This window comes from Cajanus cajan, chromosome 8 (assembly GCF_000230855.2).
Source record: "Cajanus cajan strain Asha chromosome 8, NIPB_CcT2T_4, whole genome shotgun sequence".
Lineage (NCBI taxonomy): Eukaryota > Viridiplantae > Streptophyta > Magnoliopsida > Fabales > Fabaceae > Cajanus > Cajanus cajan.
Window position 1 is genome coordinate 2,220,611 of NC_138524.1, and position 20,087 is coordinate 2,240,697.

Here is a 20,087-nt window from a genome sequence, read left to right on the forward strand (position 1 = left end):
ATTTTATAAATTTTGCTCTTTAATTCTTATAGCTAAAAATATCTTATTTTAATTTTTATATTTATTATTTTTGTTCTTTAATTTTTGTCGTTTATTTTTATAAGAAATAAAAGAAAAAAATATATATAACTGCAAGGACTAAAGAAAAATTATACAACTATAAGAAATAAAAGAGAGCTTATGTAACCATAAAGACCGAAAAAAATGGAAACTAATGTGTAAAGTTTATGAAATTATAAAAATTAATTTTTTTTAAATAGGAACTAATGTGTAAAGCTTATGAAATTATAAGATTAAAAAATTAAGTAATCCATAAATTAATAACAATAATATTATTATGTTGAATATGTGTCTACACATTTTATATTAGTTTCATAACCTGTGGTAGTACAAAAAGTACTAGTTTATTTTTTTTATCATCCAAAATGTACTTGTTTCATAACAGCTTTGCTTCAAATTAAGAATATAATATATAACCCTTAACTGAAAAAAAATAATTAGTAGATTTTAACTTTGATCTTTTAATTAATAGTTAAGATTCCCTATTTTTCACCTTAAGTTTATTGTTATAGCAGTTTAAAAAAAAAACATTTACATTACTTGGGTTGCTTTCTATGAAAAAAAAAAAAAAAAAGAAGGAAATTTTAGAAGCAACTTAAGAAACTCTTACAAAATCCTAATCACAAATAACAAAATTATGTGATTTTTGTTTTTCTTCTACCGGAGAAAGATATAGCTCATTTTCATTAAGCAAATCCAAATAGATAGGCACAGTGCCTTGTTCTTATGAGCATCTCATCGATTAAGCCCGTACATGAATGAAAATGAACGCTGTCTCAAGAACTGAACTATACACAGCCTTGAAGTACAATAGAAAGAATTTTACCGAATTTCACTTTTGCTTTGGTACGGAAAGACTTAAAGGTATATTCCTAACCCAAACTCCTTTGGATCTGTTTCAACCATCCATGGTGACCTGTTTATTTTCAGAAAGAAAGACGATAAAACAAAGAAAAACATGGTCATAAATTTCCAAAATAAGTCGCCAATAATACAGAACACCAGCACTAAGATTAGAAAGTTAACCTGTTCATCACAAAGTTAAACGTTCCCTGGCTAGCACGCCTTAGAAGAACTTCTCTGGCTTCAATTGGAAGTCCTTGGGGCTGCATTTAGAATTCGATGAAATTATTATATAGCAGAAAGCAAAATTTGTTTGCGAAATGTTCAACATTACACTTTAAAATTGCATAAAAAATGTGAATTGGATACACTTACCTCTTCCGGAAACCAAACTCCTGGCTGCGTGTTTCCTTCAAGAACTGCAAGTGCAAAAGCAGCTGTTGCAATTCCTACAGATCTGAAAAACGTGCCCACTGCATTCGTCAATCGTCATTACTAATAAAAAGCAACTATATTCCGGCTTTATCAAATTAATATCTCATAGCATGCACAATTTATTGGCAAAAATGCTAAATTGTGTGGTTTCCCCGTTGTTAGCCTACATCACGTCTGCGTTTCCACAATTTCGTCTTCGTTTGGTCAGTTAAGCTAAAGTGTCTAGTTCTCCTGACAGTTAGTTGTTCGTGCGGTAAAATTGTAGAAATGCGGTAGACCAAAATAAATAAATTTTAAAAGGCATGTAAAAGTTTTTAAACTGTCAATCAGTTAAAAATCTTGGTATAATTTTTAAGATGATCATTATAAAAATCAATAAATATATTTTACACACGGTTGCAGTTTATAATTAGATGAATGTGTAAAAACCTTTTACCCTTTACTATTTATCAAATAAAAAGGCAGTAAGAATTTGGCAAGTAAGAATTTACATAATTCACAATTAATATAAAATTAATACTTATTAAAAATTAAATTTTTTTTTATATATACTCATATATATATATATATATATATATATTAATATCATATTTGTATATTATTATATTATTAATTATAATAAAATTAAAAATTAAGTAAAAAAATGAGAAGTTCTATTTATTTTTAATTAATAAAAAATTTAATTTATATATAAGAAAATTAATTTAGTACCTCTAAATTTTTTATCCAAGTTTTGTCACTATATATATATATATATTTAATGATTTGATATTATGTATTTAAAAAAAATTAACCCTTAAATTTAGTGACAAATACATTTTGTTTTTGATAATTTAGGCAACAAAAGCTAGCCTAATAAAAGCATGGTTAAAACTTACTCAAAATTTCACCCAAAAATTAGAGAAAAGGAAAACTTACACTGAAAGTCTCCTATGACTGAATATACCAACAGTGTTGCGTCCACTTGCGCAATCCAAATCAACCTGTCCATTAGATAAGAAAAAGATTTTTTTTTTACGTAAATAATTAGTTTATTTACGCACTTTACAAACATCATAACAACTAGTAACTTCTAGAAGAAAGAAATAGCTAAACCAGTACTAGTTTAACCCTTTCCACTCCCCTCACCCTCATTGATACGCGTTCTCCAGCAATCCCATCAATTGCTCTAACAAAAGGATCAAACAACTGAACCAAACTTCGGACTCTGTTTCTGTCTCTCAGAAACTCCTGCATGTTTAGTCACAGATCATTGGCAGAATAATCAACTATATATACTTTAATTTCCCTTTTCATGAAAGTAAATAACAATCCTATATAAATTACTATTGGTAGGGAGAGATGAAATATTGTACATTGATATTTCGGGTTATGCCGTTATAGCTCTTCAGATATCATTGTCAAAGAATTTAGCATGCACAAATTCAATTTTTAAAATAAAATCTTTAAAACAAATCACGTGAGAATATTAGGGTTAGTTTGTTTCTTGTTTTTAAAAAATTGTTTGTTTTATAAATAAAAAAATGCTTGATCGAAGTAAATTTTGAAATCTATTTTTAAAAACAATCTCTTTTTAAGTTATTAAAATTAAAAACTCTAGACCGTTCCAATTTTTTATTTTCAGTTTTCTTCTAAGCCATTCCAATAAAAGTTTAAAATCAAATTTTCAAAAAAAAGATTTCCTTCTAAAAAAGATTTTGCAATATAATTTTAAGGTTTAAAAATGTATTTAGTTTCTCAAATTTAAGATAAATTTATTTTTAATCTCTCAAATTTAAAACTGGTCTTTTTAATTCCTATAATTTTAAAAAAAATCTGATTTTAGTCTTTATATTCAAATTTTGTTAGAGAATTAAAAATATTTAGAACTAAAAACAATTGTTTTAAATTTGAGGAATCAAAAATAAATTCATCCTTAATTTAAGGGACTAAAATCATATTTAAACCTAATTTTAAAAACCAAAACACTCAAAAGAAAAAAATCTAACATCCTTTTTCATTTTATTATTTACAAAACCTAAATATTAGTAAAATTCATATTATAGTAAGAAGTTCGTATTTGCGAAGCATAGGCTCAAAAATATTAATTAGTGTATTACCAAAGGAGGTGCGAGATCAGATGCAGCTCATTAATTGAATCAAACCTTCCAAAGATCAACTAAGGTTAGTATAATGCTCATATAACCTACAAAACTAATTCTTGACTTTGTTATTACTTATCCTACTTGTTTGCATCATAACATCGGATTTTACGACATCGTGGATGTCATAATAAGTATAAAGGAAATACTTGCTATCTGATTTGATACGCAGAAATTTGCTGTAACATTTCATAATATAGCGAGTAACCTATTAAAGTCAATATTGTATTTGATATAATATTTCCATGCATATTATTAGCAATTGCACTTATCTGCAACCAAGTCATTCCAAGTGATTCAAGAGCATACCGGAGGAAGAAGGTTTGTCATAGCTTCCATTCCCCAATTCCAGAAAAATGGTGCTGTTCCGAATCGAGCACTTACAGTTGGCACTCCTAGAATCTCATGAGCACTTCTAACCTCTGGTAAATTCCTGAAAACCATGTATTGAAGTGGGATCCTAATTTCTGAAGAAAGCAAATATATAGGGGTAATTAAATCAATTTGTTGTGGACTGGATATCATATGAGATATGACTGAAACAGTACCAGATTCAATGAAGATTTTGTATTTTTTATTTTGGTTTTGAATCAGGTTGCAAGGGGTATTCTGACTTGCAATGCTTTCTAAGTTTCTATATATCGACAAACTTACAATAGATAAACATCTCTTTTGCCAATTCCTTTTCCAAAGTCGACGTTGAGCATTCCACTATATGGCTTCATTCTGATCTTTTCTCCTAGTTGAACATTCCAGCATCATCATTTAATCCTACAAACAAAATGGTAATTTAATCTAGATAAAATAAATAACTTGTATAAACTCTTAGAAAACAACCTTTGTTATATGCAACTACTTCCTCTCCCAACAGAAAGAAGCTTGTAGCTAATATGGTTGGGCCAGCACCACCAGTTCCAGCTGTGTAGTAGTAGAATCTGAGTTGGCGATAGTAGCTTATAAGTTGCTAAATCAACATGAAACTCAGAAAATAAATAAACAAGAATATTCCCCATGTCCTTTTTGGATTATTTTTTTTGTCATTTTTCTGCTATGCTTATTTCACCTCAGAAGATAATGTAAAATTTAATAACATAGAAGGACTTTAAGGATGCATTTGATGTGCACTATGTTACATTACATTCTCAATTATCTTAAATGTCTAGGCATAATATGTCGAGGAATTCAACATACGATGACAAATCCAACCGGTAAGATAAGTAATGACATATCAACCAAAATACATTTACATTTAAAAAAAGGAATCATAAACTTTGGAATTATATGAAAGGATCCACCAACCTTAGCCTCTCTGGCTTATCGTTACTTTCGTTTGCAGCACGGACTAGCTCTGCTGCCATGACTGACAAAATTGTAGGAAATGTTAGCTACCAAAATACAGCAGACACAGAAAAGATCGGTTCACCCTAAATCGTGATCTGCCCTAACTTCACACTAATCTACAAACAAAATTACTGTCAATCTGCATGAACTTTTTGTCTTGTATATTCAGCAACATATGGTCAATTTGAATCAAATTACTCTCATAAGTTGAAATTAACCTATGCACCTCAAATATTTTTGAAACTTTAGTCATGAATACTAGAAGAAATCCAATAATTATGAACTGAGTCACACCATATAAACAGCATGGATCAGTCAGTCAATCAAAATTCCAAACACATGTTTTACCTCACATTGAGTACGGATAAGAATAAAACTAGAATCAACAGTTATACAATTTTTCATACTCATCTGAACAGCTGTGTTACTTTTGATAATCAAGTACTATCCACGTCAGTTTAACATAAATTGATGATCAAATAATTTTCACATTAATTCCGATTCTGATTTGGAAACGAAAGAACAATGAAGATAGATAGGTAAAAGCACCATTGCTAACTCCAGGGTATATTCCTCCAGTTGTTATAGCCGGAACATTTGCAGCTATCGCTCTATTCATCAAGGACTTCGCACGACATGAATAGCTTGTGTCATCACAAACATCAACATACGCTGTCTGCGGAAAAATATACATTAAATATATGCATGCGTATAAGTGAAGATGCATGCACACATAGCATAAACAAAATAATTCAGAAACGATGATTGAAAATAATAGTAACCTTAGTATTTATTGCAGCTTCAAGCACGCTACACCTCTCTGCACATTGGAAGGGTCCAGCGGCATGAACTACGAGATCTACACCTGCACAGATCGCATTCACAATATTAACAATCGATTTCAATTCACAAGCATAAGACAACGAACGGTGATTGGAAGCGAGTGCAATTTTACTCTTCAACGCGGTTTCCAGCGAATTCACGTCGTCGATGTCAACACGAGCAAAACTTGAATTACCGCCAAGTTTTGCAGTGAGAGCTTCGGCTTTCTCCCTGTCGCACGTGCAACGAATTAGAAATGTAGAATAACTCGCAAACGCAATTTTAGAGGACGCACGTTCGCCGTGACTGACCTGTTTCGGCCGGCGACGAGGATTTGAAGGTCGGGACAGAAGTTGGAGAGTGCAACGGCGGTGGATCCTCCGACCCGACCCGTTCCTCCGAGGACCAATATTCTGGAGTTTCGGATCTTCTCCGGCAGCGGCAGCTCAGGGACCTTGCTGGTGGCGGGAGCGGTGGCGGTGGCTTTGATATTCAACGGCGTCCATTTCAAATTCAGAGGCAGTGAAAGTGGCGGCATTGAATTCAATTGAGTTTCCTCTTCTTTCTCTTTCTACAACACTTCGCGCGCGGTGCGTCCGTTATCACAACACACTTTATCCCTGTTCTGCTCAATACTTGGCAAAATCCACGCCACAACCACAGCATATTTTAAAATATCTAAATTAATTATATACTTTCCTAAGAAAGAAATGAGGAAGTAACGATACCACATACGTCCATAACTCCATACCAAGTATGTATTCTTTTTATTAAATAATCTAAATTCACTTCTATTAATGAAATCGGTATAAATTTTTAATTTAATAAGAACAAACACACTAAAAACTATAATTAATTTTGATTTTTATAATAAAATATTAAAATATACCAAAAAAAATGTTCTAATCGTCAAAGATAAAAATTGGCTTGCTTACTCAATGCAACCTTACCGTCTAATAACTTTCATCGTATCTCCCAGTAAAAAAAAAAAAAAAAAAAAAAAAAACGTTCATCATATCTAAGACATTAAATAATAAATAGTCAAGTTAAAACTTAAAATTAAGTAAGACTATTTAAACTTTAAAGGAACAAATCAAGTCTTGATCTATTTCAAGTAAATAAATCAACTTCACGTCTTAGATTTGGAAACCAACACAACTTAAAGCTTGCAAGGTCTAACCCAAGTAAATTTAATTTTAAATTTTAACCCCAAAACAAATTAATAAAAATGCAAAAGTAGAAAATTATGAGTCCATGTATCACATTCAAAAGTAAAAATTAACTTCATTTGATATGAAAATAAAGAATAAAAAAAGTAAAAATTAACTTCATTGTGCAACAAAAAAAACATTAACTTCATTTAATATGAAAATAAAGAATAAAAAATCAATAGAAGTTAGATTTAATAGAAGAAATTAATCTCTCATAATAAAACAAACCAAGATTTGAATCTTGGTTGTTGAAATAAGTGTTTACATTTAGTGTTTGATCATGTTTTGAATATAATTGTCTCTAAATAAGATTATGTGTGGAAAAAAGTTATATTATTTAAAAATTATCACAAACAATAGCTAAAATCAAAATTATGCAAAGAATAAACCACTAATTCAAACAGTACATGTCTTATTTCCATGATGTAATCAACACACAGATACCCATGTCTTACATTCATAAGTGTGACCCAACCCATCTAAAAAATAGTAATTAATTTCAAATGACTAACCCCTAAATCTCAACGTAATTCATTAAATTTTAGCAATATCTTATACCCTCGACTACGAAAATGTTGATTTATTAGTTTCCCATGACAAAATTATTCATGTCCGTCAGACTAATAAATGTTGATTTAGTAATTTCCCATCACAAAAATACTCATTATATTTATGAGTATATTACATTCCCTTCATTTGAGAGATGCCTAATATTTACTCCTTTATTCTCTTCTAAATATCAATATATGTTAAATCTTTAATTAAAAACGTTAATATTTAAATCATTTTAATGCATAAGCGTTTAATTTAATTTTTCTTTTATGGTAATTCTCAACATAATTAGTAGCTGATTTTAAATATTTATTATCAACTTTGACCTTGAAAGATAAAATAAAAGATTTTAAAATGAAAATGGAGAGCAATGTAATTTAAGCAAGAGATTATAGTTTACACTATATTTGTTAACATGAATTTGTTACCAGTTTCCACCTCTTGATCAAGCTAATTTTATAATGAGATGATTATGTAAAGAACCTAAAATTTGATACAAAATGTTAATAGCATCCAGGTAATCATTGTTTTTACAAATAAAGCAGAATATTACAAACCATCCAACCTTGTAACAAACGCTGTCCACAAGACCCCACAGCTATATATAAGCGGGTAAAAAAAATTTCGAAGATACCACCCGTGTCCAAAATAATGAAAAATATCTATCAAAGATGCTAATGAAAACAATGTATAAACAAAATTAAATGAAAAAATAACAACATAAATAATAATAATAATCATCATAATATTAGCTCCTGAGAAGAGTCTCGATGGCTTCAAAGAAAAATGGTGACAGTTCAGAGCTTGGGGTCTTGATTGCACATTTGACACCAGGACTTCCGACCACTGTGGTTAGTTCAATTAATAATGGTATCCCTCGAGGGATCTTAGCTGAGAGGTAAAACACATCCTGGTTCGCATTCTTGCGCTTTGCAATAAAGAACACGTTTGCTGCAGCTAGTCGGTCCAGTGTCGCGTCCACACTGCCAATCACAATGCCTGGGAAGTCCCTGGAAACCTCGTTTGAATCAGGTAGGGACCTCCAAGTCTGTAACACAGATAATGATCAGTTTTCAATTTCTGCATTCAAGTATTGATCATAAAAGGGGGCAAAGTTATTGAATTTGTATAAATTTCTCATTGTCCTCAGCCTTCTTTGTAACATGTATAAAAATAGGCTCACTGAAGAAAAACTTGGAAATTTTACACATCAAAGAATCAAACTTTATTGCAGTGTAAAAGGATAAAACGAATGAAAAAGTATACCTCTAAGAAAGTGGGACGTTCCATTCTACCGTCCTCGGTGAAAAATACATGGAATGAGATTTTATCGTTAAAATACCACACAGGCTGTTGGCTGTTTTTTACAGCCACCTGCAAAACTGAGCTGGGAGGACCTTGGGACATATTCTGGAACATAACCATAGGAAGGAGTGTCCTGACTGATGTTCCAGGTTGCACTTGTGGGACCTGAAAAGCAACTAGCCATCTATTAGAACTTATTTTGATAGATATCTCCAAATAAAACCATACGTGTAATAATAACCTGGAGGGTTCCAGCAGCTGCTAGACCAAACGTGTTCTTGTTAAATTGAATCATGAAGCCATCAAGTGGAACTTGAGTGTTGTTCTCAAACAACATACTGTAAAATATTTGACCATCTTGCCTGGTCAGCTGGGCACTGATTTGTAAACCCTGACCAGTTGAAGCAGGAAGTACAATAGGCAATGGAGGTCTGCATGCCGGGCAGAAAAACTAATTAAGCATAATTTCATTAAATGCAAAGTAATGAAGGTTTTAGAAACAGCTCAACCATTACGAGTGTTGATAGGATTTCCCAAATTCAAGTGAAATAGTTTTAATATTTAATAATAAAATGTGGCATTGCAAAAATTGTCATTAATCTCTATTTCTATTAAAAAGAAAAATCTTTAAAAAAAATTAAATGCAACACTTCTAAAGGGCATAGCAGATTACAGTCGGAAATTTCATACAAGTAAACCACAATTTACTTCCTAGTTTCACTCACCCGGTAGGAGTAGCTGGCTGATCAACGGGAACAATAGAACCATTATCCGTGCCCATCAAATCGCCAAGTAAATCTGGAACAGGTGGAGTAGGTGGTGGTGAAGCTGGTGCAACAGATGCACGTGCTGTAAAGCTGGCACTTGGTGGTGAAGTGAAACCATTAGCAGGGTTTGCAGGTGACTCAGAATACCCTATTTCACTTCCCTCAGGATAGTCATCATCTTCGGTTTTCTGGGCAGACGAGAGTGTTCGGGTTACAAATGCATCTGGCGGCTTGTGATAAACAGAAGATACTGTAGCAATGTTGACCAGAAGCTCGTCAAGTAGAGAAGGATCGAGTTGGTTTGAGTCATCAGTTATAACAGGCTTCTCGGCTAACACCACATCCTTAGCTGCCTGGGGAAGATAAACAAGGTACATGTACATCAAATCTAAAACTCGAAATTGGTGTCCAAAAAGGAAATTAAAAAATAATAATCTGAGGGGAAAAACTATCATTTGCATGCGGTTAGGCACTAAATTCTAATTAATTACAAATGGTCAGTCATGGTGTGTACACCTAATCCTTAGCATAGAATGATAAAACAAATGAATAACTTCTCTGTAAAGAGTTTATAGTTGATAAAAAAAAAAGTTCATCATGACTATCCAATCTTCAGTCGGGTATGCACCTCAACAGATTGACCACATTTTGGAGAAGATCACAGACAAAGAAGAAAATTCTAATTCAAGCAATCAAACCTCGGGATCAGTTGAGAGGAGACGCCAATATATGTATGCCCGGTCTCGCAAATCAGGATTATCTGTTTCCACAGTAGCATTGTTCAAAACAACCTGTGATGATTAACTATAAAGTGAAACTTAGTATAGCAGCATATGAAGAATGAACATGAAATAACTTCCACCATTTTTAAGGAACAATATAAAGGAGACTCTTAAAACCAACTTAGATGAGTGATGATAGAATGGCGGATTTGTCTTATGGATTTGTTACAATAATTTTGGGAATTGTTTTAGATATAAATCTCAAATATTCACTCTCAAGTAATGCTAGGACTCGTATTTCTGTTAAAAAAAATCCTAAGCAAGAAGGAAAGGAGTGAATAGATTTGCATGCTTAGTAAAGGGTATTCCAACTTGATTTTGCTAGAGAAAGATCAGTACCATCTCGCATGTTAACCCTATCTATAATTCACAGATGGGTGTTTGAGGAAATTCAAGGTAGAGAAATACTAACAGAAAAAATGCCAAAGATATCCTTTGAATTGAAAAATACAAGAAAACAAGCCACACACAAGTGTGAATAAAACATGATTTATGTGGCTGGACCTGAATCATCTGCTGTGGGCCTTCAGTTGGCTTCTTAAGGAAAAGTTTTACAGTAGCTGTCAACAATTGCAATTGGACTTGTGCAGGTTCTTCAGGGAAACTTTCCAAGAAACTTTCAAGAAGCTCATCAGCATTGTCAATTCTTTCCGCATATTCTCCAATTATCCATATCATTGATGCCTGGCCACAGAGGAAAGGGAATGAAAAGGTAAGCATTCATACTAATGCAAAATGACAATTACAAGGACATACAGAGAAACTGATACCTTGGCTTCAGGCTCGTCTAAGGTGTCTAAGCTCTCACAAAGTGTTGCAATTATGGACTCGTATCTGCAAAAGTGAAACAAAGGTTCAAATAAAGTTTGAATATGATAATAAACAAACTAAGCAATCTTTTGTCCCCCACCCCCCCAAAAAAAAATAAAAGATAAGAGAATATAGTACGTGTTGGGGTATCTTCTAAATATATCTTTGATAACAATGATTGCCTCTTGAACCACATAATTTACTTTTATCTTGATCAATTCAAGCAAAACACTAATACATCTTTCAGCCGCTCTTTCTAATTTGATGGCACAACGACCAATTGCACGAACAGCTTTTCTAACAAACTCTACATCAACTTCAGTAGCATATTCCTTAAACTCCAATAAAACCTGCCAATATCATAATCAAGAGGTCAACAAAAATCAAAACTGACCCCATACTTAATATACAAAATAGAGTGAAGTTGCAGGGACCAAAAGTTTTAGAAGGGAAAAAATGTTCTACTATATTAAATGGATATGCAAATGATAAAGCTGCGATTCTGTATCAAATGAATAAAAGAAATGTGAGTTTCATTCATGTAATAGGATAACTTTTTTTCAATAGACGAAGAAATTTCATTAGAGAGCAGAGAAAAAGTACAAGGATAAATTATCCTAGAAAACAGAACCATAACAAAAAAAAGAGCTAAAATGGCTAAAGGATAAGTCCTTTCCATGGAATAGGATAAAATGGTTAAGACGTCTTTGGTCAAACACATTTTGTGCAGTTTAAGCTAAAATCAGTTTTTACCATATAAAAAAAATGCGGAGGGGAAAGGAAATACGAACTGAAAGAAAGTAAAGCTTGCCTGATCTATATTTCGGTCTGAAGCAAGTTTTATCATAATTTCTAACTTTTCCATTTTCACATAGATGGGATCATTGTACTTGCAGAAGAACACCTGACAGAATAAAAGATCCATAATCACTCTATCTTTTGCAATGGAGTACAAAAGTTCTTCACAAGTGCCCAAGTGTATTATATTATAAATTTATAACTCGGTGACAACTGACAAGTTCACAAACTAAAATTTAGACCGCTACCTTAATTTCATGTGCAAGAATTGTTGGTCTTCTTTGTACTATAAGATTGATATTCCGCAGAGCAACATATTGTATCTCAGGTTCTGCTGAGAGTAATGTCACAAGAGGAGGAGCCATCTTTTTGCAAAGATTCCGAACCACATCAGTACTGATGATGAGCTCCATTTGTTGAAGGATCATCTACATGTTATTATATATTGTGGTTAGCAAACCAGGCAAAATGCAAAATTGTTCCTCAAGCATTAACACCAACACATGGTAACATAAAAAGTTGCAGAAAAAAAAATCACCTTAACAGCTGATAGTACAACTGCACAGTTGGCATGCTGTAGCCGCGGTGTAACTCTTTCTACTATGTTTTCTGCCTCACGAGCATCAGCTGCCTTGTATCTAGAAAGAGCATCCAGTATAAAAACTTGGCCCCATCTGGTACATTAAGTAAAAGCAAGTTATTTTTTATTGAATGGAGCAATATGTGATCAAAATTCAAAGATGAAAGCAATTACTAATAAATTGCACAATCAAGTAATCAACTAGACAAAATAATGCAGTGAGACTTTTTGGTCTTATGAATAGACTCCCTAGCGACTTCCTCCAGACTGTCACCCCGTTTACTATTAATTATAATCTCTACAGCGGATGGTTTATTAACATATATTGCCCTGAAGCAACAAAATCATAACTTAATCAGCTGCTCAAGATAGCATCGGAATCTACCAACTATTATTGCATCTTTTATCTTAGAGGAAGAGATAGCTAAAATCAAAAAAATTTCAATTTCAATTACAATATCAAACATATAAAATATAAACTTACTCTGTACATTCATTTAAAGCAGTGAGGAGCTTTGCGAGTATGCTGCTAGTGATCTCAAAGATGGGTCTGCTACTACTTTCCTGAATTTCAGCAAGTGCTGCTACTGCATTAGCTACAACCATTGGATTATTATCAGATATCAAGTCCTTCAGAGAATCCAAAAAGCCCCTGTCCTCAACTAACTCTGCGTTTATATCATAAAGCTTTGCAACACAAATGGCTGCTGTCTTACGAACATATGGATCATCATCCTGTCAACATATCACATACAAGTAAGAGTTACAAATAGGTGGCCGCTAAAAAATTTAAAGTAGTGTCATTTTCAAACTTAATATTAGACACATGCAAAATTTGAGTACCTTTAGGCATCTTTGAAGGGGATCACATAGATACTCAGTAATTTTATCAACACGAATGCAGCCCATTGTCCGTACGGCTAAGGCGCGAATTAAAGGATTTGGATCTTGTGAATCCTGTGCATCGTTTAAAAAAAAAATGCAACATTCAAATTCAGATTCCCTTCCATCAGGGAACAATATTCAGTTCATGAGTATTAATTTATGATTTCAGTCTTCAGATAAACATCTCTATGGGGGGAAGGGGAACTGCCCCTGAGGGTTAATGAATAAAAATTTGATTAAATTATTACAATATAAAAGTTGGGAGCACAAGGTGGGGAGGGGGAAGGGAATATATAGTGAAGATAAGCCAGGAAACAAATAAAATAGTAAATAGAAGTACAAAAGAATAACAGAAGAACCAATACATTAGGAACAAAAGAATGGAAAACAAACAAAAATAATGTTACTTCCAGCTTTTACCTTCACAAATGTATTTACAGCAAGTATTGCAAGATCAGGCTGGCTCTTAGCATAATTTATCAGGTATAAGTAAACCAACTTCTTCAGCTCCAAATTTTCTGTTTGCATGCAATTCACGACATCTGTGAACAATGACGAGACGTCCTTCCCAACAGTCATAGCGGCAATCACTTTTTTTACAGCATCTTTTCTTTTATCCTGCAAAACATGAAAATAGAGAAGTGAGATTCTCATCCCATGCCTTCTAGCATCCAATTCTCAACTTGGCATTTCTGTTTTCGACAATGGCAATAAAATGCAAGACAAAGACGTCCAAGAAAAGATGTCCACCAATTCAAAAACAGTGAAACAGCAATTCCCATATGGTGAGTTGTTAATCAGAACATCAACAAATCCTATCAACACAGTAATGTAATAAACAATCGCCTGCTCAGTGACATCAACCTATAGAATGATACAAAATTCACTCACGCTAACAATCAAATTAGTAAAACGAAAACGGGAACATTGCAGAGGGCTCCATAGGTCATTAAGTGAATATCACGATAGTGAAAGTTCCAAGTTGAGATTGAGGCACTAAATCCGCGGGGATCAAAATGAAAGCATAAGATAAGGCGATTAAAATTAAAATCTCAATCGACCGTCGTATAAATCGGGATATTCTTATTCGTTCAGTTATTATTTAGGCATTGGCGAATTGTCTGATAATGAAAAGAGAGAATGTTGGGATCGAGAAATGAGAAAAGGAGAATGTGTATGGATCTGGGGGATGGAAAGGAAACCTTGTACTGAGAATTGAGCTCCTCTTTGAGCTCGGGGATTTCACCCTTCTTGGTGGTAGAGAAGTACTTGGAATCGTTCCTACTCATATTCTTCTCTCAATTTGCGCCCTTCTGCTTCCTCTTCCCTGTGTCCCTCTAATGCCTTCACCAGGAAGGGCAGAGAACGTTACAAAACCAATGCGTATGACTATCACAGTTCAAAAACGGTGTCGTCTCTTCGCCGTTCCCAATTTCTCAACCATCATTGAATTTTTTCAGTTTTTTTTTTTTTAAAGAGATTTTATAATTATTACACCAAAAGATTTCGTTAGATTTTTTTAATTATAAACTATAATATTATTGAGGTTAAAATATATCTTTGGTACTTAATTTAATTTAAGGTTTCTTCTTAGTTTTCTAATTATTAAAAGTTGTAAAATGGTTTTTTAAATAATTTATTGAATAGAATGTATGTCTTTTAATTATGAACTCTTATATATGAAAATAGATGGAAATTTCTTATAAGAATGACATGAAGCATAATTTCATTAATAGTGTCCACATGTCTTATAATTTTAAAATGATGTTATTTTAGTCGATCAAAACAATTTTGTTTTATGTAAATAATAAAATAGAATTATTAAGGTTATAATTGTTAAATTTTATTAAATATAAGATTTGTTATCATTAAATCTTATAAAATTAAGGATTATGAGTGTTGAGCCTTAATAAAACAACAACTATTTATGATCAAAGTTATAACTTTTAAAGGTAAGATTTTTATTTATATTATATTCTAATGTTTTAGGATTTGTACTCAGACATTGTTATCGTATTTGATACTGGTGTTTAAGTTTGTGGCCTTGCACACGGTGGGTAAAAATGGTACATTTGTTTTGTTTTTATTGTGGTTTCATGACATAGTTGTGTCTGGTACGTGATTAGAGTTATATCAATATTCTTGGGCATATTGTGGCGTTTGAGATTGTCTTTGAGCTAGAATTTGCATTTTTTATTGTTGTCATGTTTTGCATGTTATTATTTTTTTGTCATTTCTTTTATTTTTTATCACGTGTGTTTAAAGCAATATATTTGTATTCATAAATAATAACTCACTAATTTTTTCATGATTTATTTCTATATGACTATTTTGACCTGAAACAAAATTAATGGGTTTTATTTTTCCTCCTATCCTAACAATGTTTTTGTAAAGCAAAACCCACAAAACCCACAAATTGATCTAATTAATTTTGATTCCACTCATTCGTACCCCAAATTTTATGAACATACTATCTTTAATTAAATTGTTTGATATGGATTAAGTTTTTTATTTTTATTAATGCAACTTGCTTATGAAGTTTTTAAGTATGTTGACCTTGATGTGTTAATTGATTGTGATTGGTTTAGGGATTGTGAATTTAATCTATGTGTGTTAGGGATTATTTTAGTATTTTAGTCTTAATGTGTTGAACTCATTATAATAATTTGGAAATAGACTATTTGTTGTAATTGTTAACTTCTTTTATGTTATCATGGAATAAAACTTGTTTACAAAGAGACCTTAGACTACTTATGAATTGTGAGAACATGGAAATGTGACCTATATAGGTGAAGTTATTATGAAATTTCAGACTTTTTAAAAGGAATAAGCTATATTGAAGTTATAGCATTTGATACCATGATCCAAGTGAATCACATGAGTTGCTAGACTTGAGCTAGGGACTTATGTTGTTGGTTGATGATAAGAGAGCAATGCATACAGTTGATTTGGCAAAGACTAATAGGAACATTGGAAAAGGAACACATGGTTGTTTTGGATCAAATTCATAAGTATTTTGTAATTTTTAATGGACCACTTGATGAAGTAAATGTGTATGGTGACACACACGAGTAGACTTAGGTTGATGAATAGTGTGGAACCTGATCCATACGAGAAAGATGAGTCAAATGAGACTAGTGATCCAATTGTGCAATCTAATGTTAGTGAACAAGCCAGTGATCCAAGTGTGGAGATGACTACAAGTGAGATGGATGTCGTAGATAAGATAAGTGATATAATTGTGTAATATAAATGAAGTTGTTCAATGAATAAGCCAATTATAACTTAGATGAATTTGATTTATTTAACAATAAAATGATAGAGAAGACAATATAATAAATATTAGTTTCGTTGATTTTAAGGAAAAAATAAATTGAAAAGATATGATTTGGGATATATATTTTTCTAAATCTATTATTTTGTGAGAAAAACATAATTGAGCGAAGAATTATCATTTATTAAATTTATTTTGTGATGAAAAAAATGTAGTTGAAATAATTTTTTTTATTAAAGATGATTAATTATAAATTTTTTAACAAATATTAATTATCAATAAAATCAAGAAATATTTCGTACTAATAATATTATAATTTATTTTTAAAAGAAAGGTAATATAAATTAAAGAAAATACTCGAAACTATTGGATGATATATACATTTTGTATTAAAAAAAAAAAGAAGAAAAGAACATATGCCGCTGAGCATGCTGAGAAAAGTAAGGGAAAAAAAAAAAAGAAAAAAAGAGATGACAAACAACCAAACGGATAACATGAGATGTTGACATTAGATCTACAATAATTATAAGAATGAAAGAAACAATGAATGCAGGTGGAAATCAAAACTACGAATTTGGAATACATTAGTTGATAATAAAACATGATTCAAATAAGTCACGGATACATGCTCCATTGGGTTTGGGTTTACTAATTTGGTACACGAATCTTGACACTATAACTAAATATTTTTGGTGAGGTCTATTTAAATTTACGAACCAACAAAGTGATCCGAAGCAACCCTATTAGATCGAATAGATTTATGTTCATTGAATTCCCGAATTAATATACACTTATACAGTTATACCCGCTTCAATTTATTTTAATCATGTATCTAATAATTTTGTCTATGACTAATTTATGTAAGAGAATCCGACTAGTTAGCTTTAACGAAATTCTCCTTTTCTAATTACGTTTTTTCAGACCCAATTCATTTAAGTCCATGTTTGTTAAAGGATTTTTTTATATATATATATAAATGATTAGTTATTAGTTAAAAAATTTAAGTTTGAAAATATTTTTCTTTTTAAGATGTGAATTTATTTCTTACTGATCAAAAGGATATTTGTTCACATATAATCTAATTAATAATGATTATCGATTGAGAAACAAAGTATATGACAGAAGTGACAATAAGAATTTTTTACCTAAATATTATTATTTAAAAAAAAAAAAACCCAAATAACCACTGTGCAAGTTTATTTACACAGATAGAACTATTCACTGTTCAAGCTCAGAATAAATAAACCTGCACAGTAGTTATTTGGGTATTTTTTTTAAAAAAAAATAATATTTAGGTAAAAAATTCGTGACAATAATGTTACTGTTTTTTTTATTAATAAAATGAGAAGAAAAAGAAAAAAAGAAAAAGGTAGGGTGGAGGGTACGGTGCGTGTAGTTGTGCGTCAGTGAACACTGACAGCTGAGCAACACAGCTGGACTTAGCAGAGGCCAGCTGGCACGTACGAATCCAAATACGGAATTCATCTTTTCCTTTTCAAATACACAACCACATCTTTCTCAATCTTATGTACTCTACTAACCGATTAATTAAGTGTTCAATATCACGTCCAAAACGTGATTCGTAAAAAAAAAAATATATATATTTAAAATATAAAAGTTATAATTAATAATTTTTATTTTAACGTAATAAATCATGTTCAAAATTTTAACTAAATACACACTAATACTTCTTCTGTTTTTTTACATTCTTTTTTAAATAAGGCCATTAAATCTCTCCTCTTCGATATTAAAACTAAGATATTTAAAATTGAATAAAATTCATCAAAAAAGAATTGTAAATTGATAAAAAAAAATTGTAAATTAGTGATTCGGTATAATTTTTAAATTTCTAAAACTGTATGATTTGATTCAGCTTTTTAATTAAAATTTAAAATCATATCAAATTATACTTTTTTGTAAATATTTTTTTTCCTAAATGCACAATATATATACAAAATTTAAACATATAATAAAAAGTATTTTATAAAATTGCAAATAGTTAGAATTGTTTTTCTCTCCAAATTTACGTAATATTATTTAAAAAATATTTTATAAAATATAAGTTATTTAACTGAATTCTAGAATAGTAAATTATGATTTATTTATAATGTTTAAAAGTAGATTTTTAAGTGATAAATTCTATATATGAAAAAATACTTATTGTAATAACTAAATTGTATTAAATAAATATTTTTATTAAAATAATAAGATAAATATTAGTATTGAATACTTACATTGAAATATTTTAATATTTATATATTTTTATTTTATTTTTCAATATATATTCCTAAATAAAAAAGGTAATATTATATATTTTAAAATAATTTTTAAATAACAAATTTTTAAAATGGGAAAAATCGAATTTAACCAAATTATAAATTAATGGTTTGGTTTGGTACCCCATACATGGAACCATAACACGAGTGTACTAATGCACTACGCAGACCCAAATGCCCTAATATCGTTCTGGATTTACAGTCTTACCCTTCAGACTTCCTTTTCTTTTGAACGTTGGTTGACGATCATTTTCCGTCAAAGGCTCTTCTTGGTACTTGGAACATGGAACAATAACATAACTATAAAAGGAAAGGGAGAAAAATTAATTAAAAGGAAAGAAAGGGGTAAATAAATTATTATTATCGTTTTTATTTGTGTCTGGCATCATTTAATAAAACATGAACGATTTTATTTCTACGCTTAAATTGGCGAAGGAAAAACATATAAAAATAAAAAAAATTAAGAAATGTGTGATAGTGATATCTATTTTTATTTTCCATCTAAGAAGAAAAGAATATAATCAATAAATTCCGTGAAATATTATTCTACTACATCTATTTAATTCACAAATGTTTAAGTAATATATATATATATATATATATATATATATATATATATATATATATATATATATAGCAATAGCATACATAATTTAGTTTTAAAAAGTAAACTTAGTGTGTCAAAACAACTGATTAGAAATGTTAGAAATATTATAAATTATTAACAAGAAAAAGGTACTTAGTACCTGCATTATATTAAAATAAATAAATAAAAAAAAAAGAAAAATAAGAAATTACTCATAAAAAATAATTATTAAAAAATAAATAAAGGATAAAATGGTTCATGTAAAAATGAAAAACAAAAATAATTATTAAAAGTGGTATCTTCTTTATATATTAGTATATATTTATTAGTTTCAAGTTCTTAAAATTGATTAAAAAATATTTTTAAAATATTTTTAAAATAAAAGGGTATAATAGACAAAAAAAAAGTAAAGATCAAAATAATTACCAAAAAGGATACCTCTTTATATATTAATATAAATAAAAATGCATACTAAAAGTCAATTGTTGGTTATAGCATGGAGTAGTAATTCTTAAATGTAATTTATTATTTATCGTGTGAATATTTATTATTTATTTTGAGTGGTTATTAATTACTATCATTACATTAGCATTGTACTCCTATTGAAGTTAACTTTGTC

General features: G+C 30.6%; 2 protein-coding genes across 2 annotated transcripts; both read right to left on the reverse strand.

Moving 5' to 3' along the window:
• Window positions 1-703: 703 nt before the first annotated feature.
• On the reverse strand, window positions 704-6,287 carry LOC109798797 (Saccharopine dehydrogenase). Its single transcript, XM_020359195.3, has 13 exons — window positions 5,954-6,287; window positions 5,776-5,873; window positions 5,603-5,685; window positions 5,370-5,496; window positions 4,779-4,839; window positions 4,317-4,414; window positions 4,134-4,218; window positions 3,789-3,912; window positions 2,467-2,568; window positions 2,257-2,321; window positions 1,279-1,360; window positions 1,087-1,166; window positions 704-976 (listed from the first exon to the last, which is right to left on the reverse strand). The coding sequence occupies exons 1-13, from the start codon at window positions 6,178-6,180 to the stop codon at window positions 919-921; spliced, it is 1,290 nt and encodes a 429-aa protein (XP_020214784.1). The 5' UTR covers window positions 6,181-6,287; the 3' UTR covers window positions 704-918.
• Window positions 6,288-7,846: 1,559 nt separating this feature from the next.
• LOC109798989 (beta-adaptin-like protein C) lies at window positions 7,847-14,756 on the reverse strand. Its single transcript, XM_020359451.3, has 15 exons — window positions 14,535-14,756; window positions 13,753-13,950; window positions 13,291-13,404; window positions 12,932-13,182; window positions 12,406-12,541; window positions 12,116-12,295; window positions 11,881-11,973; window positions 11,208-11,419; window positions 11,030-11,093; window positions 10,764-10,943; window positions 10,176-10,268; window positions 9,436-9,830; window positions 8,952-9,141; window positions 8,672-8,875; window positions 7,847-8,453 (listed from the first exon to the last, which is right to left on the reverse strand). The coding sequence occupies exons 1-15, from the start codon at window positions 14,619-14,621 to the stop codon at window positions 8,154-8,156; spliced, it is 2,697 nt and encodes an 898-aa protein (XP_020215040.2). The 5' UTR covers window positions 14,622-14,756; the 3' UTR covers window positions 7,847-8,153.
• Window positions 14,757-20,087: the final 5,331 nt, after the last annotated feature.

Bases quoted from the DNA above. Each gene is read 5' to 3' on its own strand.
- LOC109798797 (XM_020359195.3), bottom strand. From the start codon at position 6,180: ATGCCGCCACTTTCACTGCCTCTGAATTTGAAATGGACGCCGTTGAAT. The intron at 4,840-5,369 runs GTGCTTTTACCT...CAATTTTGTCAG, and splicing joins ATACCCTGGAGTTAGCAATG to TCATGGCAGCAGAGCTAGTC. The intron at 2,569-3,788 runs GTATGCTCTTGA...CTAAACATGCAG, and splicing joins TGACAAACCTTCTTCCTCCG to GAGTTTCTGAGAGACAGAAA.
- LOC109798989 (XM_020359451.3), bottom strand. From the start codon at position 14,621: ATGAGTAGGAACGATTCCAAGTACTTCTCTACCACCAAGAAGGGTGAA. The intron at 11,094-11,207 runs GTACTATATTCT...TCACTTTTGCAG, and splicing joins TTTAGAAGATACCCCAACAC to ATACGAGTCCATAATTGCAA. The intron at 9,831-10,175 runs GTTTGATTGCTT...TATCTTCCCCAG, and splicing joins TCCTCTCAACTGATCCCGAG to GCAGCTAAGGATGTGGTGTT.